The sequence below is a fragment of the Thunnus thynnus genome, chromosome 14 (assembly GCF_963924715.1).
Source record: "Thunnus thynnus chromosome 14, fThuThy2.1, whole genome shotgun sequence".
Classification (NCBI taxonomy): domain Eukaryota; kingdom Metazoa; phylum Chordata; class Actinopteri; order Scombriformes; family Scombridae; genus Thunnus; species Thunnus thynnus.
Genome location: NC_089530.1, coordinates 12239516 through 12259592, shown reverse-complemented (window position 1 = coordinate 12259592; position 20077 = coordinate 12239516). Strand labels below are relative to the sequence as shown.

Sequence of the window (20077 nt, the reverse complement as noted above, 5' to 3'; positions counted from 1 at the left end):
AATGTCATCCATATTATATATTAATATTGTTATATTTGTCACAATTATTATTATTTCTCAGACCTGTATAGTTTAAACCACATCATTTATGTATCACTGCATACAAAACTGTGATTTTGAGGTTATCTTTTCTTCATTAGCATACATGGCACCTGTGTAAAGTAATCAGGTTTTAAAACAAGTTTGGCTGTGAGGTGTTTTTTTCCTTCAACAAACCCGTTAAAGTCACAAAACAAAATGACAGTTCAGTATGTTCAAGGCAAATGTTTGCTACGCATACTTTAGGTTTCATTTTTCCCTTCCTCTCTTACCCCTTCAGGAAGTTTACTACACCAAAAACAGAAGTATGTGTAAGACTAAAAACCACACAGCAATGACTCAGGTGTTGACTCTCTCCTCATGTTTATCACAACATGCACCTAATATACTTTTTAATTTATAACTGCTATGTATTTATTCTGTATGGTGTTTATGCCTGTTCTCACTAATATTCCCGTTTTACATTCAATTCAATAAAGTTGTTGGGAAAAAAAACATCCCAGAGAAGCTGATTGCAGAAGATAAGGGCTTTCTCTGTGACTAACCAAAAGGAGAGCTAATCAAACAGTGTTGGACAGTGAGCGTGCTGCTTCACCACCCGTTTGTTAAGATGAGACACTGCCTTTGCTGTGAAGTAAATGTTAGGTTGGAGCTTTCGGGTGCTTTTGGAGCAATTTTCAAGGTTTGTCGAGCTGTTCATGCGACTGGAGCGTAGCCAGCTAAGAGGAAAAACAGCCTGCTCTCCCTCCCTGACACAAGGACGCTGACACACAACACACAACTGGTTCTCTGCTGCTCTTACAGTATTTGCAATGTACAAACTGACTCATTAACTCATTTTTCACTTGAGTGAACTCCAATTTCAGTTTGAATTACCAGTAAAAATGTTTGTCTTGTTTTTATTCAAATATTTGCATTTGATTTGAGGAGAATATTTGATCTTATCTCACATTCCTTTTTATTTCTCCAAAGCAAGTTGAACATAAGCTGCTCAGCACTGTCCAGTTTTATGATCTTATATCTTGAGCTTCTGGCGCTGTGCATCCATACGAGTACACCCAGTCTGCATTGTGCTTTGAGGCATGTTTGCACTTGTTGGTCCATCAGAGGCCTGTCAGACTGGTGTTTGGCAGTTTGTAGATTAGTAGCTGTGTAAAGAAGCAGCTCTAGAGTAAGTCAGGATCCCTTAGTTCTTGTTTAGAGGAGCCTCCTTATTCCCATAATTTGAGCCTCTGTTAATTTCAGTCTGGCCAATCATCCATCGAACTGCCAGTGAAGCTGTGAGGGAAAGATGCAGAGAGTACTTTTAGAATATTACAAAGAAGCAAGTAACAAAGAAGTGGTGACAGTTTTGAGATCATTTACAGGACATGGTTATTTCCACAATAAATTGTTAATTTATGAAGACATTTAACAATCTGAATTTAGTTGTGCAGTTGAAATCAGGCAATAGATAAAATCAGAAGAAGTGACTGTAATATAGGCCCAAATTAGTGTCATACATGTGCTACACATCAACTATCACAGAGGTAATCTGTTACTTTGAGATTGGAAGCAACCAATGCTATCCAGAATTTACTGTAGTTACAATTTAAGTGAAAATGTTTGATGTCAGAATTTGACAATTTAACCCCAATCACAAACACGGGCATTCATTTATGTGGAAAATGCAACATGCTCCTCATGAACCCATGCTGTTAAAAAAATCATTTCTCCATTTAAAATCTCAGTGAAACTATTAAGATGGATGAACTTTGCTTGTAAACACATTTAAGGGCATGCCTGAATGCTGTTAAGGACATGCTTCCAAGACTGATATTTTCCAAAAAAGTTAACTTACATTTGAGCTGTCAAATTTGCTGCTTTATGGAACGTTTGGACAAAGAGGAGCTGGTTAAACTGAAGGACGGACTGTTACATACCCATTTCAGAGTGACGTCACTTTGGGCTTGAATGCATGAAACTAACCTGCAGTGCAGAGAGCCACAGAAGATAAGATGGTCAATATTGATCCAGAGCTGATCAGTTGTGCCAGTAGCAGGCCTAGGGGATAGAGGAGCAGGCAGGACCAGAACAGCCAGTTGATCAAGGCCCAGGGCCGGCATGGGGGGTTCACTATGGGACTTGGAAAACGCCCTGTCTGCATGTAGTGCTCTTGAAAGCTGTCCTGTGGATACATTCAAATTAGCATGTTTGTTCTTTGAAATAAATGTTGCTGTCAAGTTCTTTACAAAGTGGTTGGAGCCAAAATATAACGGCCTCTTATAATGTATTACATTAGAGTCTTCAAATTAATGAGTTACTTAAAGTGCATGACCACAAAAGTAATGAGAGAAGCTACAGAACTGAGCCAAATTCACCAAAATACACATTATAGTCCAGGTTCTACTTTATAATGGAGGTCCACCTCGCTTGAAATAAAGACCAGCTCTGCTAAAATCCACAGTAAATGCCACATATTTAATAAGTATGACTACTGCTTAGGCCGTTGGGATCGGGGTGGCTGACTTCCACAGAAAACCTGTATCCATCTGAAATTTCCACCTTCAACAGACTCTAACCTTTTCCTGGTAGAGTTTGTGGAGCCAAGCAGCACACTCTGCCTCATCTTCTGGGATCAACTCTAGAGGGATTCTCCTGCAAACAAGAAGGGAAGTCAGATCTCTCAGATAAAGGATAAAGAAGAAAAACGTCAAACGGGAAGTTAACAGGATATAAAAAGGTTGCTTGAACTGCAACCATCCTCACAGCAAAACATGTCGCTGTACCTCACATATAAATCCGCGTGATATTTCTTCCCTTTGAGAATTCCAAGCAAGGTTGGCATTTCGTTGTTTCTGAAGTTCAGCGTGGAGTCATATACAGCTGCAACTACACAAGGAAAGACACACAGCAGCAGTTAACTATACACTCAAATCAGGTGCCTTCCCCTCTCAAAGACACCCAGCACACCTCTATCTGATATTTACTGGTTGCCACGGTAACAACAACTCACCAGTTCCTCTGAGGTTTTGGACGGTGACCCAGAATCCTTTGGTCCTGGGCAGAAGATGATACTTCAGCTTGGGCAAACCTTTGCTCTCAGCCACCTGCATGCTGATCTCGTGCTTCTGTGGTGTGAAGCGTGTTCCTTCACAGTAAAGCAAGAACTAGCCCCGGAAAATTAGATTAGTTCATTAACGGTGTTACTCTGAAATGATCTCTGTGATATCACTCTCTCAGTTGTCTTGACTTTAAAACAGGGTGAAACCTACCCAGAAGTTTTCTGGATAATCTCGCAGGTTCTGGAGACTCTGAGTCACTGTCCTCCGGTCCTCCTCCCATTTCCTCTTGCAGAAAACGATCTCCAGGAAGTACCACATCCAACCAATGATAGGTACATAAGCCAGCTCTTTTTTGGCCAACACTTTTGAACTCTGGTTAAACATCAAAATTGAAAGGTATATATATTAAAAAAACAATGAATGGCACTAAATACAAAAAATCATTGTTTTTTTCTGGGACACTTTCTCTTACCCCAAGAACCCCAAATCTCTCACAGAAGGTCCAGCCACACAGGAAGTCTATCTCAAAATTGTGGTTGAGGACTACAATTGCATTTTCATTTCCATACAGTGGATAACTCTTTGGGTCTGTGTAGAGCGTGCATTCTGTTCCAGACCACCATTCCAGGGCTGCTACCATCTCTGAGGATCATGAAGACACCGTGATGTAGACAAGTCAGTGTTTTGTGAGCAATGAGTAGTTTGACCACATTTGTGAAGTCATGTTGGTGATCAGTGCAAGAAACTGATCACCAACATGACTTTTCTTCCTGCCAGCAGCAAAACAAACTATATTAACAGACTTCACTGTCATTTATGTGGCAGAGAGTAAGAACAGTACTTACGGCTACTGATGCAGTAGGCTAGTCTGCAGTTGACCCTGCGGGCCAGCTGCTTATTGACCAGCCATAGAGGTAAAGTGCAGAACTGCAGCAGGTTAACAATGAGGCCGCTGACCAGGAACACATAGCAGATGATCAGATGGCTCAAGAACTGGGATTTCAGCATTTGCAGGAGGCTCATATTGTCCTGTAAAAATTGCACAACTTAGCAACCAACCCTTCTCCCACACACCTTACTTGAGACAGCATATTTCATCATTTGGCTTGGACAAACAAAGCTATCAGCTAGTGCTGCCCTGGGCTGGGACAGCACTCACCCTGCTCTGTACATAAAGGTTTCCTTTGATTAGACTCCTGAATGGAGCCTTTGAGCTGGAGTGACCATAAACTGCCAGTCACAGGGCAAACGTTTGCTACTGACAGCACACATGACCCTTTTTCATAGATTTGAGACGCCATCTTTCAGCTATTCATTGACCAGCCCATACCTACGTGCTTTAGTTTTGTCAGAGCATTTCCTAAAAGTCAAGGTAATATCATGTTACATCCATACTCTGTGTTATTAGATCGTTATGCTCTAAAAGGTCAGGTCAATCATACAGTGTCCCATTTCAGTTATTACACAACACTGATGAAGCACTATCCTTATTATTTACCACCAAAGGTTTTATGTGAAAATACTGGCCTGCAAGTGTGAAAAATAAGTGGCAACACACACATAAACCAAGTATTCACCCTAAAATTAAGGGGACTTGCTTTTTGTCCCCATAAAGTAGGCAAGGGACATACATACAAGTCCCCACATGACTTTACAGTCATGTGGGGACTTGTATGTATGTCCCCACAACATGAAGAATACCTGGCGCGCACACACACACCAGGAAATTTAAGACTTATAGCAGCATTTAGGTGGTGAGATTAGAAGGAATTATAGCTGAACAAATTATCATAATAAATATAAAATATAATTAATATTATTTCTACAGACTGCTAAATACAAAGGTCATGTTATTACTCACCTAGGCTGTAACAAACATAAAAGACAGATACCAACTTTGAATTTAATTTCAACACTTTTACCTTTCTCTGTCTTCCAGAGAGCTGTCCTGCCTCAGAGACCTTCAACCTTTCAAAGATGGGAAAGAAAACAGTCTTTACTTTATGTCCATGCCACTTGAAGGTCTTGCTCTTCTTTAGATTTCAATCACAACTCACTGTTGACAGAAAACTTCCCGGCACAAGGTGCCACACCCATCTCAAAGCCACGCCTAGACCCGATGGAGAGTTGTAGGCTGTATGAGCCTTGGAGCCTGGGTAGCTACAAAGATCGTTTATGCTCAGCAAGACCGCACGTAACACTCACACACTGATCTCACACCCCAACCGCAAGCCGCTCTGTTACCATGGTGACCAATATGGCAAATCACTCTCAACAACAGAGCCTCAAAAACAACAGTTCATTTCATTTCAGGATATACTCTGTTGGCAATTTGGTCCAAGTAAACCAGTAAACGAAAAAAACAATGGTCAACAACAGGATGCCATAAATCTTGCAACATATTCCGATGCAATGCTATTCCACTCACACGAAATAGTGAGCAAGTGAGACCTCTTAATATTTTCCCTCCTCTCAGTCGTTTCTTTTTATTTGGTAACAGGAAAGGCACGAGGACGTTAAATTGGGAGTGGGACACATGCACAGTGGTCTCTTCTTCTTAAATTCAATAAAGTATCTTAGCAAGGATAAACATAACTGCTGTCGGAGCAATAACGTCGCATCATTGTATAATTTGGACTAAATCTGAATGACCACGGCTGCAGAGTAGCTTCGTCTTTGCTCTGTTTATTCAAACAACTGTGGTAAACAGCGCTATATATTTGTGGACAGCGACCCCTGTTGGTTATGTATTGTATGTGCGTAAGAAAAGTTGATGTAGCCTAACTATTTATTATTATTATTATTTATTCAAGGATTCAAGGACCTTTATTGTAATCTCACCACAGTTGCATGTTTACTCGTCAGTATCAAATTCTACCTATGAAGAAATGAAACTGAAACTGAAGTGTTTCATTGGAGTTGGTGAAAAGGTAACATAAATACACAGGTATTAAAACTAGAATTAACATTAAGGGTTAAAAAAGATTTTTTTAAAAATGTTTTTAAAAAAATAGAGAATGTAAAACTACCTAATAGGAACAATTGACCCCAAAATGAAAATGCAGTCAGTAATTCATCAAAATGACAGGATTTGGTTATTAGTATCTGTAAGGTTAAGGGGATAAAACACTGTACAAAAATAAAGAAGGAAAGAAATAAAAAATAAAAAATAGAGGCTGGTACTTGATGACTTCTGAAAGAATTATGTCTTCCAAAATTACAAAACACATCCCATTTACAGTCATTCCTCTACTGGACTCATTATCCTGTTAAACTCTTCCTTCAAACTTCAAACATTCAACTGATGATGCTTAACCCAGGATGCCATATTTTTCATGCATGCACCATATCTCAAATGGAAACATTATATACACCTTCTGCACGATTTGTTACATAATTTATTAAAATTAAATCAAAATTAAAAAAAAAAAAAAAAAAGCTTTGCCTCTTGTGTTACATTGTTTTATATGTATGAAACTCATTTTCTGGATATGAAGTCAATTTTGATAAAAGCAAGATTCATGAAGTGAACAAGTAACATTAACAGGGTAAACAATAGAGTTCCTAAAAGTCACATTCAAGTGAGTCAAACTCCAGGGCATCAATCAGGTTTTTCAAAGTTCATAACAGAGACAGAGATAATGGATTAGAAAAACTTTCTCCTCTCACAAAAATAATTCCAAAAAGCTCCTCTCACTATCTCACTGACAAACTAATCAAAGTAAGGGTGGATGTTAAACACCAAGACATCAGCTGTCAAAAGAATATCTCAGACAATTTCCTCCTCCCAACACTAGAGGGAAATAGAGATTCACTGAGAACAGCTCCTTTAGACGATTTCAATGAAAAAAAATAAAACAAAAAACGAAACAATAAATATCCCTGCACATAAATAACAAAATGATCTGTTTCGTTAGTAAAGACCTTGTTATGATATGTTACCTTATAGAGCATTCGAACCAAACCAAACATTATTTGATCATTTTTCTTTTAACTCAGAGACCCCTAAAAGGAGGTTAATGGGATCCTGTGACTGCTCCACCTTGGGGGTTGCTGAGAAGTGTTTTCAAGCTCTCTTTTTACAGGTCCCATAGTGCTTTAGTCCTCATGCCCTTTACGACCAAATAACCTTGAAGAGAGGACGTGCATGTCTGAAGAGGTCCAAACATACAGTAAAATAGCTCAGGAAGCTCTTTATGTTCAAATACCAAAGACAGAGAGTGTGAAGGGGCTCAGGGGGATAATAACATAACGTTCAGTGAGTATATTATGCGCAAGTACTCTTTGTAGCTTCAGAAGTGATGGAGCACTGCAGGTTTTACACTTTGAACTGAACTGTTAGAGAAACTAGACTCACTTAGAGTTTCAGTACATGTGTTAACTATTTCAAATCCCGTAGCACCTTTACAAAGTCGCCAAAGTCAACACTGATGTATCTGAATAACTTTAAGACACCCATCTGACAAATACTTCAGTCAGACAAAATGAGATTAGTCAAAGGTAATCATCTCTACAGCCAAGTGAAATGCCGATTAAACATGTAACATTTGGATTTTTCTTTACTTTGGGCAAAATCCTGTTTTAGGGGTGCAAATGATGGTGATGATGATGTATAATTCAATCTACTTGTGAGTGCAAAAGTGGGGATAGATTAAAGACACCATTCACATTTGGTTTACTTGGGCCAGGTCATCATCTTGATGTTACAGTCTCCTTTAAGAATGGGAATATACTGCCTTCAGAAGACAAGATGAGAGGGCAGAGTTTACATAGACAGTGAATATATGGATGCCACATGCATGTCTTAGCAAACTGTATATACTGTATATATATTTTCATATAGGAGTATTAATCCACCTTTGTAAACAGAGTAATCTATTATCCATGCAGTATTTATTCCAGGATTATTCACACTGGCTGCACTCTTTCACTATTTATACCACAACCCTGTACATAGAGTAGTAACTATTTGACCTACATATCTTTGTTTAGCTGAATATTGTCTCTGTCATCCTGTAAATTTGTCTTCTGCGCTCTGTGTATTAGGAGCTACTGAGAACCGGAGTCAAATTCCTTAAATGTGTCATCATATTTGGCCGACACAGTTGATTCAGACAAAAGTAGCAATGTGTTATTTCTTGTTTCAAGCACATACATACAACTACTACTTTATCAGCAGGAGTATGTGTTATAGTATGTTGAGTAAAACTGACAGAGAATCAGTTGTGCAGGATCAGGGAGCACAAGCACCCATTTCATTACAATAAAATGAAAGTGTGGTCCTAGGTTCATGGCCTCAATATGAAAAAAGCTTATAAATGCAGGTAACCGAAATAAACAGAAATAGCCATCCAATATCTGACTGTCTTATAGATGAACTCTAAGAACTGCCGCAGCTGAAACACTGCAGGACACAGCTGAAGCAAGAGGAAAGCACATGAGAACGACTGTTAAATGGAAAATGTAAATCACAGTTAAAACATACAGTACGTCTTGAAAATTGGTTGTTGAACTGAAAAGACTAACCATCAGTGTGCCTGCTACTCAAAGTGGGTAGCCAGGAAGGCCTCATTCACATTTCACTGACTCTTTAGTGGAAAAGTGCAGTTGATATGAGGTTTGCTGGAATTAAAGATGTGTTGCGGGGGCTCCTCACCACAAGAAGTTAGCCTTTTCCAAGAAATGTCAGCATTCATTAAATGAGTTATGTGTTACTGTTAAAGTCGCCCTTCTAGGGCCTTTCTTTGGTACTGCAGGCAATAGGATACCATATAAGAGCAATGTCGTGAGTTTGAGTGCGGCTCCTGACATTTGTTGCATGACATCCCCCTACTCTTATTTATTGTGCACTGTTAAATCAAGCAGAGAGGCTATAAAAAATAATTTAAAAAAGCTTCCTTGCTAGATCAAACTAAAGACCAGATGTAATGAAGCTGGACTACATGCTTCTTTGACGTGTGGTAAAGCCGGCCAACTCAGCATCAAAACATCCGCTTTCATCTTGAAAATCTCTCTGCTGTCACCCTGTTAGGGACGTGGAGCAAATTTTTAATAGCCGAGGCTTGTTCCATTTATGTATTTATGTATTTATTTATTTATTTAGTGAAATGAAATATTTACTCTTATAAAAATCAGTGGTTGCAGCTGACATTTTTCAGTCAAGACAGAATCAGGTTGATGCAACGGGCCAAAGCCAACAGCTTTCAGCCAGAGAGAACTATACTATTGGCTCAGCAACACAGGGGTGATTTGGATGAGCATGCTGTATGAAGAATGCACAGAGGATTAAGTGAAATCACTGCATAAGTGTGATTTATTAGCCATTCTGCATCAACAGACTGTAACTGGCTTTCACTCCTCCCGAAACAAATTAACACTCATTCAAACCCTTTGCATAGCTCTTGAAAATAATAGGTCAATTGGTGGAGGTTTATCAGCCGTCACTAAATGGGTTTGGGTCTCACTGTGAGGAAGCTTATGTGCATATTCCTCATAATGCAGTCAATTTATTTATTATAGTATAATGTGTGGTTTAAAAACAGATGTGTGGCTCAGTAACAGATATGCAGGTAATAGTAAAAACGGATTTGAAAGTATGAGGAAAAGAGTTTAGTCACATACATGGTGCAAAGTATTTGTGCAGACATCACAGTCAGCTGCATTAGTTGGTATTCTGATTGGAAAACTGTGACTAACTACATTTATGCAGATGGCCTAAATAAATCAGGAAGAACCCAAAAATGGAAAAAGCTGTGTTCATTCAGGTTTTGTGCAAGCTTTGGTAAATAAGGCACAGAATCTGATTAAGTAATTTTTGATGATTATGTGTTGGAATGTCATGAAAGGAGATGATGTGCTCAGATTTTCTGAATGCAGGCTGTTGGACATATAGGAAAAAAGTACAAACCAGAAAAAATGACAACATAGCCTGGGGCCTAAACTTTATTTGACACAGTGTATATGTGCAGTAAGCCAGTAATGAGATCCTGATGTATGCAGTGTCTGTTTGTCCTGCATGTGACTGGACTCTGCAGCCTCGTCCATTAGACAAAGTAAGGGTGGGCCCCACTGACACATCCGACTGTCAGTGAAACACTGGGAGGTTTTTCTGGAGACACATACTGCGCTGCTCTCTGGGGTCCATGCATGAGGCCTGACTCAGGTGCCAAAAAGCACTGGCCTGAGTGAAGTTATTTGAAATAATGCCATCACAAAGATGAAGAAGATACTGCATGGTTATGCAATTGCATGTCCTCTTTTTCAACTTTTAGTCCTGCTTTCTTTGACAGATGTCAGAATTGGGATTTGATTGCTCAGGAATGAGAAAGGGATTCAACATGAGGTCACATGTGCACATGTGATGTTGGATGTTGGTCACAGCACATGTGTGAGAGCAGTTTGTGGCATCAGTGTAAGGTATCCAAATGGGAATAACATAATGTGTCTGCGATGGTAATCTAGTGTTCAGAATGTGATAGTGTAATTGCAGCAGTTCAGAGGGCAGTGCAAGAGCAGAAGAGGTTTCACCTGGTGAAAGTGATCAGCGCTGTGCGAATACACAATATTGTACAGAAAACATACACAAGCCAATCCAAACAGAATATTGTGTTGATAATACCTGAGGATATCTGGTTTTTAAATGTCTTAAGGGATGTGTCTGGATTTTCCAGTGTGGAAAGTCATCTTGGTCTGAGCTGGCTTGAACCACACTTAGTGGCAAGAGAGCTGTAAAGCATGCATTTTGTTGTCTTGCCATTTGAATATGTTTATATGTTATAAACATATAATGCATAATGGGCCTTTGAAGATTTCTTCATTGTAGTTTTTGTCAAAATGACCAGTGGTGGAAAATAACTACATTTACTCACGTATTGTACAATTTTACTGTACATGTAGTTTACTTGAGTATTTGCAGGCATTTAATTTGCAGATTAATATTTAACTTACGTCTTATTATATGATCGACTTATTATGATACATTTTTACAAATGAAACCACCCAACAGAATCTAAAATAGTTTACATTAGCAACAGCTTGACCAAATAAAATATTAAAATGTTGCTTACACATTAATAATAATACCTTAATATACAACCAAACAACACTGAAAGTGGTCATACTGCATAATTAGTACTTTTACTTAAAGAGAACATATAATCAACTCTGTAGTTCCCCTCAGCTCCACAGAGCGTTTTAGCATCTTTCAGCTCATTGTTTTGGTTTTTATGTAGCACAAGTTTATTTTATGTCAAAATGCCGCTTTTTTTTCGAAAATACCTTCAAGATGCACCATCACGTTTTCAAGGGGTCCTTCAACACAAACAAAAAAAGCATGGAAATTAACAAGATAATTAAACAAATAAAATAAAAATAAATAATAATAATACTAAAGTTGATAATAAAATAAAAAATAAATCTTCCCACCTCCAACAATGATCTTGCTTCACTTTCCCAGTTTAAAACCATAAACATCTCAGCACTAGACAAAACAATTTCTCAAATGAAATCCTCTACCTGTGGTGTAGATGTTATCCCAACTAAGATTTTTAAAGAGATATTCCCCTCTGTTGGTCATTTTAGTCTTTTAAATATTAACAGTTCTCTAACTTATGGCAATTTTCCCATATGTTTTAAACATGTAATCATTCAACCATTACTGAAAAAGCCTGATTTGGATCCCGTATTAATAATTACAGACCAATTTCTAAATTATCATTTTTATCTAAGGTGCTTCCTCCTCTCAGCCAGATCATTCAGAACCATAGTATCTCCCACCACTGTCAAGCAGATGACACACAGTTATATGTCCCTTCTTCTTCTTCAAACCAACAATCCCAGCAGCCTTGATAAATCTGTTTGGCTGCCTCAGTGATGTTAAATGTTAGCTGTCCCAAAACTTTTTAAAAATCAGTGGTGATAAGTCTGAGGTCATAGTTGTAGGTCCCACGAATTCTACCAGCCTGCTTCACCGTAAGCTTGGTCCCTTGACCAAAAACATTAAGCAGTCTGCTATTTTTTATGCAGATCTCTGTTTTGAAGCTAAAGTGAAAAATGTTGTCCAATCCTTTTGTCCTTTTTTCAACGTAAATAATATCAAAATTCAGATTGTTTCTGTCACCTACTGATTCACATTAAGGTCATAAATGCATTTATTTTCTCTCACCTCAACTACTGCAATGCACTTTATGCCGGTATCAGTCAGAGCTCCCTTCACCGACTCCAACTGGTACAGAATGCTACTGCCTGGATTTTAACTGGCACTAAGTGACATGAACATATCACTCGGATACTTGCCAACTTACACTGGCTGCTGGCTGGCTGTTACACTCCACATTGATTTTAAAATTCTACTTATCATTTTTAAAGCATTAAATGGCCTTGCTCCAAATTACATCAAGGACTTATTGACCCCCCTATGTGCCTGGGCGTTCACTTAGATCGGTGGATGGCACTCTGGTAGCTATTCCCAGGTCTCAGCCAGTGACCAAAGGTGACTGAGCCTTTACTGTTAGAGCATCCAAACTGTGGAACAGTCTGCCTATCAAGATCAGACAGGAAACATCTTTAGTGTCTTTTAAATCTCTTCTTAAAACGTTTTTTGATCGGTAAGCTTTTATGATTGTTTGTTGCTGTTTTATTATCCCAGTTCTGAAAGTTTATATTTTGTGTAACTTCATTTTATTTCCCTCAGTTTTATGATCTCTGTTTGCTTTTCTTTTGTTTTAAAGAAAAGTACTATATAAATAAAGTATATTATTATTATATTATTAAAATGAAATAAACAGCCAGATGAAATGAAATATGCCAACAGTACTGAGCCTATAAACTAAAATGGTAGAGGGGGAAAGAGAGGGAAAAGGAAAGAAAAAAACATTAAGACCTTTACTTTTTTGATCCAGTGCCACTGCTCTCATCACCATATCCAGATGCAGAAGGCAGCTGTTTGTGGTGAAAAAAGCTCTGATAAATTCATTGTACCTTACCTGCCCAGCACCAAACAGCAGACAGACAAAGTTAGCAACTAGCTGGTGGACATAGTGGAGTATTTAGCAGCTAAAGAGCCAGATATTTCTCTGAGGAGTTGGTGGAGACCAAACAGAGAGAGCAAATATTGTACCTACATTCGACAGGTGGCCAGAAACATGACTCCAAATGAATAATGTTGTTACACATCAGCTGGATGTGTAATCAGGCAACTGTTTGTACTTTTACTTGCAAATGGCATGGAGTTTTCTACATTGCTGTAAGTAAAGGATCTTTTTACTTCCACAACTGGAAATGATGAATATTGAAAGATATATTTTTGTAGAGGGGAGATTATTATGGTTAGTAGATCAGTTTCCATTTTTAAATCACTGAAATAGGCTATAATATGAAATCCTGACATAATATAAGTATGTTTTGTTTAATTTTTTTATTGTCTGTATTGATTTATTATCAGGGACTGTGCACATTAAGCATAATTAGGATGTAAATGTGAAAGATGAAAAATCTTGCATATTAAATACAACTATGCGCAGCTACAGTTACATTCATTTATATCACAGATTACAAAAACAGTATAAAACAGAAAAACTCCAACACAGCAAAGTGAGAAAACCTCCATTAGAGTTTTTTTGTTTTTCGTTTTACTTTAGCCCTTCAGTTCCAAGTGATGATTAGTTTATGAAGTGAAGGTTAATCCAAAAATAAAAATTGAGTAACTTCCTTCTCACAAATATTAAAGTCTGCTGGACCACCAGACACAGTGAGTGAGCCTGTAGCTCTGTGTCAGCATTCTTACAAATAACTGGAGTTATCAGGGCTATTTTTACTGCTCCAACAAGCATAAAAAGGCCATCAAATCTTTTTTTCCAAGAGTATTCCAACTGCTCAGTAATGAAAGGATTGCCCAGACAAATTTTCATCACACACACACTCTGACATTGCTTTGTTTCAGACAATGCCAACACCAGCTGTGCTTCTGGACATGTGTGCAGCCAACAAACCTCTCACAGAAGTCGGAAGACTGTTAACATATAAAAAAACCTGACTTGACTTTACGACCAGCCAGCCTATCCAGCTATATCATTAGTTTTGGAGGCGGTGCAAGCTGGCACAGCGGTGAGTGCAGTCAAAGATTTCACCACATATTCTTTAAGATGAATTATTCACGTTGAAAGCTGCTACAATTTCTCATTTTCTCACTTTTGAGATAAGTCAGTTTCAATCAATCAACTTGCGGTAAACTGAAGTGTTGGCAGTGAAGTGAACAGTCAGTTGAGGACACATGGAAAATGTTAACACCACTTTAAGTGCTGTCTGTGTTCTTATCACTTAAAGGATAAGTTGATTGAGTTTCAAGCAGATTTTGTGCATTTTCTATGAGGAGCTTAAGAATAAAGTCAGTCAAAAAGAACTCCTGAGGGAGTAACTGCCTTGTCCTCTCCACCACACATCTCTTGTCTTAAAGGAATTTAATCTTGTCTTGAAAACAAAAAGTTTTTCTTCAGAATAATATTATAAACATGTTGTATATACGGTAAAGTTAAGCTTTTTTCTTTCTGGTTTGTCTTTTCTTAACAGCCTACTCTAAAGACTGAGTTATTAGGTGAAGAGAATGATTAAAATGTGTTGGAAACATATTTTCATTTGCTTATCTTCAAGCATTATCGAAATAAACTACTTTGGCATGAAGTGTGGAAAACTCAGATTTTCCTGCGGTTGTGTAATGGGTAAATGGCAAAAAAAAAGGAGAGAGGAGAGAAAGTTTGATATCTTTAAATAGCTTGCCATGTGTATTTTCATGAGTGGATGTTCCATTACTGCAGAGCGCAACATGGCTGAAAAAGCCATCAGAGATGTAAAAGGATATGGTGTGATCACTTGTTTCCACTGGTGAAAGAGGGAGGGGAGCTTGTAGCATTGTAGTCCTGCTCATAAAGAGCAGGCGATGCACTGCCTTCATCTTCTATCACAATGCCTCTGCTGCTCTGACACTAACAGTAACACAACTCTCATTTTAGTTGTAGATTTCTAAACAAAACCATGAATATGCTTGAAGAAAGAAGGTTAAATGATGACAATTTCAGCACTGCCCTATGTAGCTTTTATAAGTAGTATATAAATAATGAATTAATAGTTTATAACACACTATAATGTAATAGTAAGCAGACATTATTGTTATTAGCGTTATTAATGTATTTATTTATTTGTAATGTATGACTTCCCAATAAACAACATAATAAGTGGTATCTACAGCTTTTGCTGTTGCCAAAAGTAGTTTGCTATCTGGTCACACTTCTTAGCATTTGTAAAAAAAAGAAATATCAAATTAAATATCCTTTTTGGTGTGTGTGTATCCATATATGTTTTCTGAATCTCTTAAGACTAATCTTTTGTCTTGTCCAGTTTTTAAGTTTTTGTATAGTTTTATTAGTTTTCTGTATTACATATGTGCCATTGTGCTTATTATTGGATTTTTGTTTGTATATGTTCAAAAAAAGTTGTTTGATAACAATAGATGTATGAACAGATAACAAATAGTTGACAGTAAAACACAGTTTTAATAATATAAAATGAATATGAACTATGACGTATCTATGTATTATCTATGTATTGATAATATAATTTAATGTGGTAGAGAGAAGTTTTATTGTATTTTATTATAAATGCTATCTATTCATTTATTTACATATCTATTTACTTACACATCTTCACTCTGTGACAGCTGAGCAAGCTCCATGTTGGTTACTGAAGGCCATGAGATGTGTCTGAAAGGTCTGGAAGAAATCTATAAGTGGACCTTTTCTAAAATTGTTATTTCTGATGTCAAGAATGAATCTTCAAGCTCCTCACATCCTCATGAGCTTTGGGCACATTTCTAAAAGTATATCAAACCAGTCTGTGAGTGATTTGTATATGTTAATATGATTTATTACACAGTGGAAGGACTGATTCATGTATGTAATCATTTATCATTAAATAAATTTTCAGCTATGTTACGCTCTGCTATCAAGTATTCATTAATTATTTATACACTTACAACTACATTATACTGTAGTTTTCTATAAACCATTTTAAGTGATTTTATACTGATTATCAATGCAAAATAACAGTAATGTCTAATTTATTTTTCTCAGTGCTTTTAGTTTACAGCTTAAGCAGCAAACAGGCACAGCCTTCAGCAACATGCAGATTTCACTTGACTGTTATTTCAGGTGCAGGTGGTGTGTAATGTGATGTCTGGACTGTGTAAAAGTGTTTATGTGTGCCAAAAGCTTTGACACTCCTCCACATGCCTCCTGTGGACAGCACACACTGCTGCGCCCATCACCGAGCATGGCACAGGTCTGCTTCCCAGCTGGAACTTATGAATCTGTCACATACATTTCAACTTTCATTCGGACGCAGTGTTTAGGTGCGCTGCACATTCAGGAAATTGTGTGATCTCTGTGTTTGCAGCATGCTGTTAATGTCAAATTATGTTTCATTTAAGAGTGGTTCAGTTTCATTTTGACCTTTATTTAACCTGAACAGTTGACTACAGCAGGTGGAGGCTGTGCGTTGCTCAAGGACACTTCAACGGCACAGTTTCAGACTGAGTCACTCCATCCAGATTACCTCAAATAACTGGGGATTTGAACCTCCTGTTATGTTGATGTGACTCCAGTATCACATTATTTAACAATTTAATGGATGTTTGCATTGTTGGATAATACCATTAAGAACAAAATAATGGTGATTTAAGCAAAGGGAAACAAGGAGATACATTGATTGTCTGTTTTCCTGAAGATATGAAGGCTGCATTTGATCTGAGTTTATTTTAGTAAGTCAGATAAATCAGAAGTTACAGTGTCTGCAGCTATCTGCACTGCCTGGCTTTGTTTTGTGCAAGGTTACTGCCAGGCCAAGACTTCACAACCTGATTTAACAGGACCCAATGCATCTGTTCTCAGTTTCACACCAGTGCCATCAAGAGCTAAGTGGAAACAAGCCTCGCTCTGACACCCTGGGCTTTTTTGAGGATCATACATACTTTCGGTGAAAAAAAACAACAAAAAACTGCAGTTCCATTTGGTTGTCTTGAATATGTACAGTACATCCCTAAAGATGAGTGCCTTTTTCAGCCTGGATTTGAGCAAATGTCCAAACATATATGTTTGGACATATAATTTATATATAATTATATATAATTACTGCTGCTTGCTGGAAAAATGTCTTTCTTTTCCATCTCTTCTACTTGAAAATTCTCTCTACTTTCTCTAGCTTCTTGACCACTGTACCACTTTCTGATGTCAGTCATTTAAAGCATCTGAAGTGAAGCATCTCAAATCCATGAGTAATATCAAAGAGCTGGATTCACGCAGACAGCTTGGAGCCCGTGTGCTGCAGGACCTCAGCCTGCAGCCCAACACTTCTGGCAACTCTGTTTTCTGGGAGCAATGAGTGTGCGCCCCTGAGGTTGGCAGCGAGAAGGACCATGGATATTTTCCCAATGACTAGAGGAACTCATACCCTGAAATAAATGACTTACTTTATTTCAATTGACAGACCCACTTCTTTACTAGCACACTTGCCTTTGGCAGCCCCGCAGTCACTTTGTTCAGCAACAGCATAGGTTCACTCATTAAAGGAGCCGGTGGGAACACTAAAGCTGATTTCACTTGGATTCCGGGAAGAAAGGGAAAATGCATGTTTCCTGGGAGTCAACACTGCTCTTTGATCAAAAATATGTTCCTGTTGATGCACAGGAGAAGGAGGCGGGTTTTTAAGCATTGGTTGACGTTTGATTTTCAGATACTAAGGTACTATTTCAGAAATGTCATGTTACTTTAATAGAGTTTTGTGCAGTATTTATTTACTTTAAAGGAATAGTTTGACATTTTGGGAAATAAGTGTAAGTATTTGCTTTTTTGCTGAGAGTTAGATAACAGAATCAACACCACTCTCATATCCCTGCTGTAAATATGAAGGTACAGCTTGCAGCTGGTTAGCTTAGCATAGCAAAAAGACTGGAAACAAGAGCTAGCCTGGTCAAGTTAGGCTCGCTATCTTGTTTAATCCATACAACAAACCAAGGCATAAAAAATGTCAAGTTGTGGTGTTTTACTGGTGGTTATGTGCTGGGATATATCTTGGCTGGGATTAGCTTTTTCTAAGCTAAGCTAACCAGCTGCTAGCTGTAGATTTGTATTTATCATACAAACATGACTATGGTATTGATTTTCCCATATATTTGTTGAAAAAAATCTTTAAAATCAATATTTTGATGAGGAAAATAAGGTGGATCAACCCACAAATATCTTTTAAAAAGAAGCTTTATACTGGAAACAGATGAAATCATGTCAGTCACTGGCAGATTCTTGTTCTAAGAAAAATACGATTTTTGGACAAGATGAAATGAACTTTTAGATGGATATTTTGGCTGCCTATCAGCAGCGACTACTTTTGTTGCTGAGCTCACGTATTCCCTGAACGCCATTAATTGGATTCAGACGTTTGTGTGCTGGTTTCTTAAAATAGGCCCTACCTCAGGTTCTGAGTCTGATCTTTCCCCCTTTCTCAGGGCTCCATTTCTGAAACTGTCCAACCTCCCCAGGTAGGCTACACCATGGCAGATGATATGAAAAATGGAAATGTGGGTAAGAGAGAGGAGGAAGTGGAGTTATAGAGTGGAGAAAGTCTGTTAGTGGAATATCATCTATAGCTGTAGTATCCCAGTGTTGGACAGGCTGGTATTTCACACCACTGTGACTGAAGTGGAGCATCACACTGAGAGCAGTTCTCAGTTTAAACTTGTGTTTGAATAAGAGGCTTCCCTTTCCACACTTAGTTTTCTGTGTGTTTCTCTGTGCTGTTAAAACTGACAATCTGGTGCCGAGCTCCACATCCAAACCTCCAAAATAAATAAATATTGACACCAAACTATCATGTGCTCATCCTTGGTGTCAGTCCAAACTGCTCACTTTGTCACTGTTTGTCTGAAAAACCACTGGTGAAAGTGAACTTCCCCTGATGTTCATTCAGTTAAGTGAAGCCAGTTTGCTTGAGGATATTCATGCTTTTAAAATGCTTGCTGGTTGCTAAATACTCGCCTCAGCAGAAAATTCTGGTTTACTGTGTCACACATTGACATCCTCTGGCAAAGCTGTATGAACCACCCTGGAACGTGCTCTGGGCTTGAAACCAGAAACTAGTGCCAGACCTATATAGCCAGTCTTTGGTGTGTGCCACGTGGACTATTCCAAGAGCCTCAACCCAGATATCTCTGCCATAAAGCTACGAGAGCAAGGTTTTGACTTCCCCATTTTCCCTAATAGCGCATTTTTTTCCTGGCTTCGCCATCGTTTACTTAGCCCCTTCATTACACGCTTTCTGCACTATGGGGCAGATGGTCGGGTGGAAAACCACAGACAACATCCTCCTGTATCAGGGCTTTTCATCGGAATATTTAAACAATGAGCAAATTCAGTTGTTCATTTGGTTTTACAGAACATTTGAAAAACTGGACATGTAGGCGTGGGAGGTTGACTTTTTTAAAGTAGAAAAGATGGAGGCTTTCTTCAGCACACTGCATATTGTCTCATCGATTCTAATGTCCATCCCAGACATGTGTCAGACAGAACTTGGTATGCTTAGTAAACCTTCGTAAACCAAAATTTCCTAACAAAGTATTAGTGCATCTGAAAAGAAATTGAGTGTGACATGAATAGTTAGATTAACATTTGTAAGTAATAGTTTACCACCATGTTTCAGCAGTCCTTTGAACAGAACTTACATTTATTATTTCTTTGCCCCTTTAATAAAATACAGTACATCTTATAATGAAGAAGTAAAATTACTTTAACTCATTGTGTGGTTGTACATGTATGTTTGCCTGACTGCATGATACATGCTAATAGTGCTACTACTATTGAACTTCCTTACCACAAGGTGAAGGTTTAGTTTAAATGAATGTCTTTGTCATGACAGCAAGGAACTGTCACTGAGTGCAGCAGAATTGCAACTGGAAA

General features: G+C 38.1%; 1 protein-coding gene across 1 annotated transcript; it reads right to left on the bottom strand.

Moving 5' to 3' along the window:
- Window positions 1-924: 924 nt before the first annotated feature.
- On the bottom strand, window positions 925-5749 carry agpat4 (1-acylglycerol-3-phosphate O-acyltransferase 4 (lysophosphatidic acid acyltransferase, delta)). Its single transcript, XM_067609863.1, has 10 exons — window positions 5141-5749; window positions 5006-5051; window positions 3929-4112; window positions 3556-3725; window positions 3294-3455; window positions 3035-3188; window positions 2808-2910; window positions 2601-2676; window positions 2008-2206; window positions 925-1317 (listed from the first exon to the last, which is right to left on the bottom strand). Exons 3-10 carry the CDS (start codon window positions 4104-4106, stop codon window positions 1226-1228), a joined length of 1134 nt encoding a protein of 377 aa, XP_067465964.1. The 5' UTR covers window positions 4107-4112; window positions 5006-5051; window positions 5141-5749; the 3' UTR covers window positions 925-1225.
- Window positions 5750-20077: the final 14328 nt, after the last annotated feature.

Excerpts from the sequence above, each read along its gene's own strand:
- agpat4 (XM_067609863.1), bottom strand. The coding sequence starts at position 4,106 with ATGAGCCTCCTGCAAATGCTGAAATCCCAGTTCTTGAGCCATCTGATC. Across the intron at positions 3,726-3,928 it reads AGCCTACTGCATCAGTAGCC|AGATGGTAGCAGCCCTGGAA; the intron begins GTAAGTACTGTT and ends CATGATCCTCAG. Across the intron at positions 1,318-2,007 it reads TGTGGCTCTCTGCACTGCAG|CTTCACTGGCAGTTCGATGG; the intron begins GTTAGTTTCATG and ends TTTCCCTCACAG.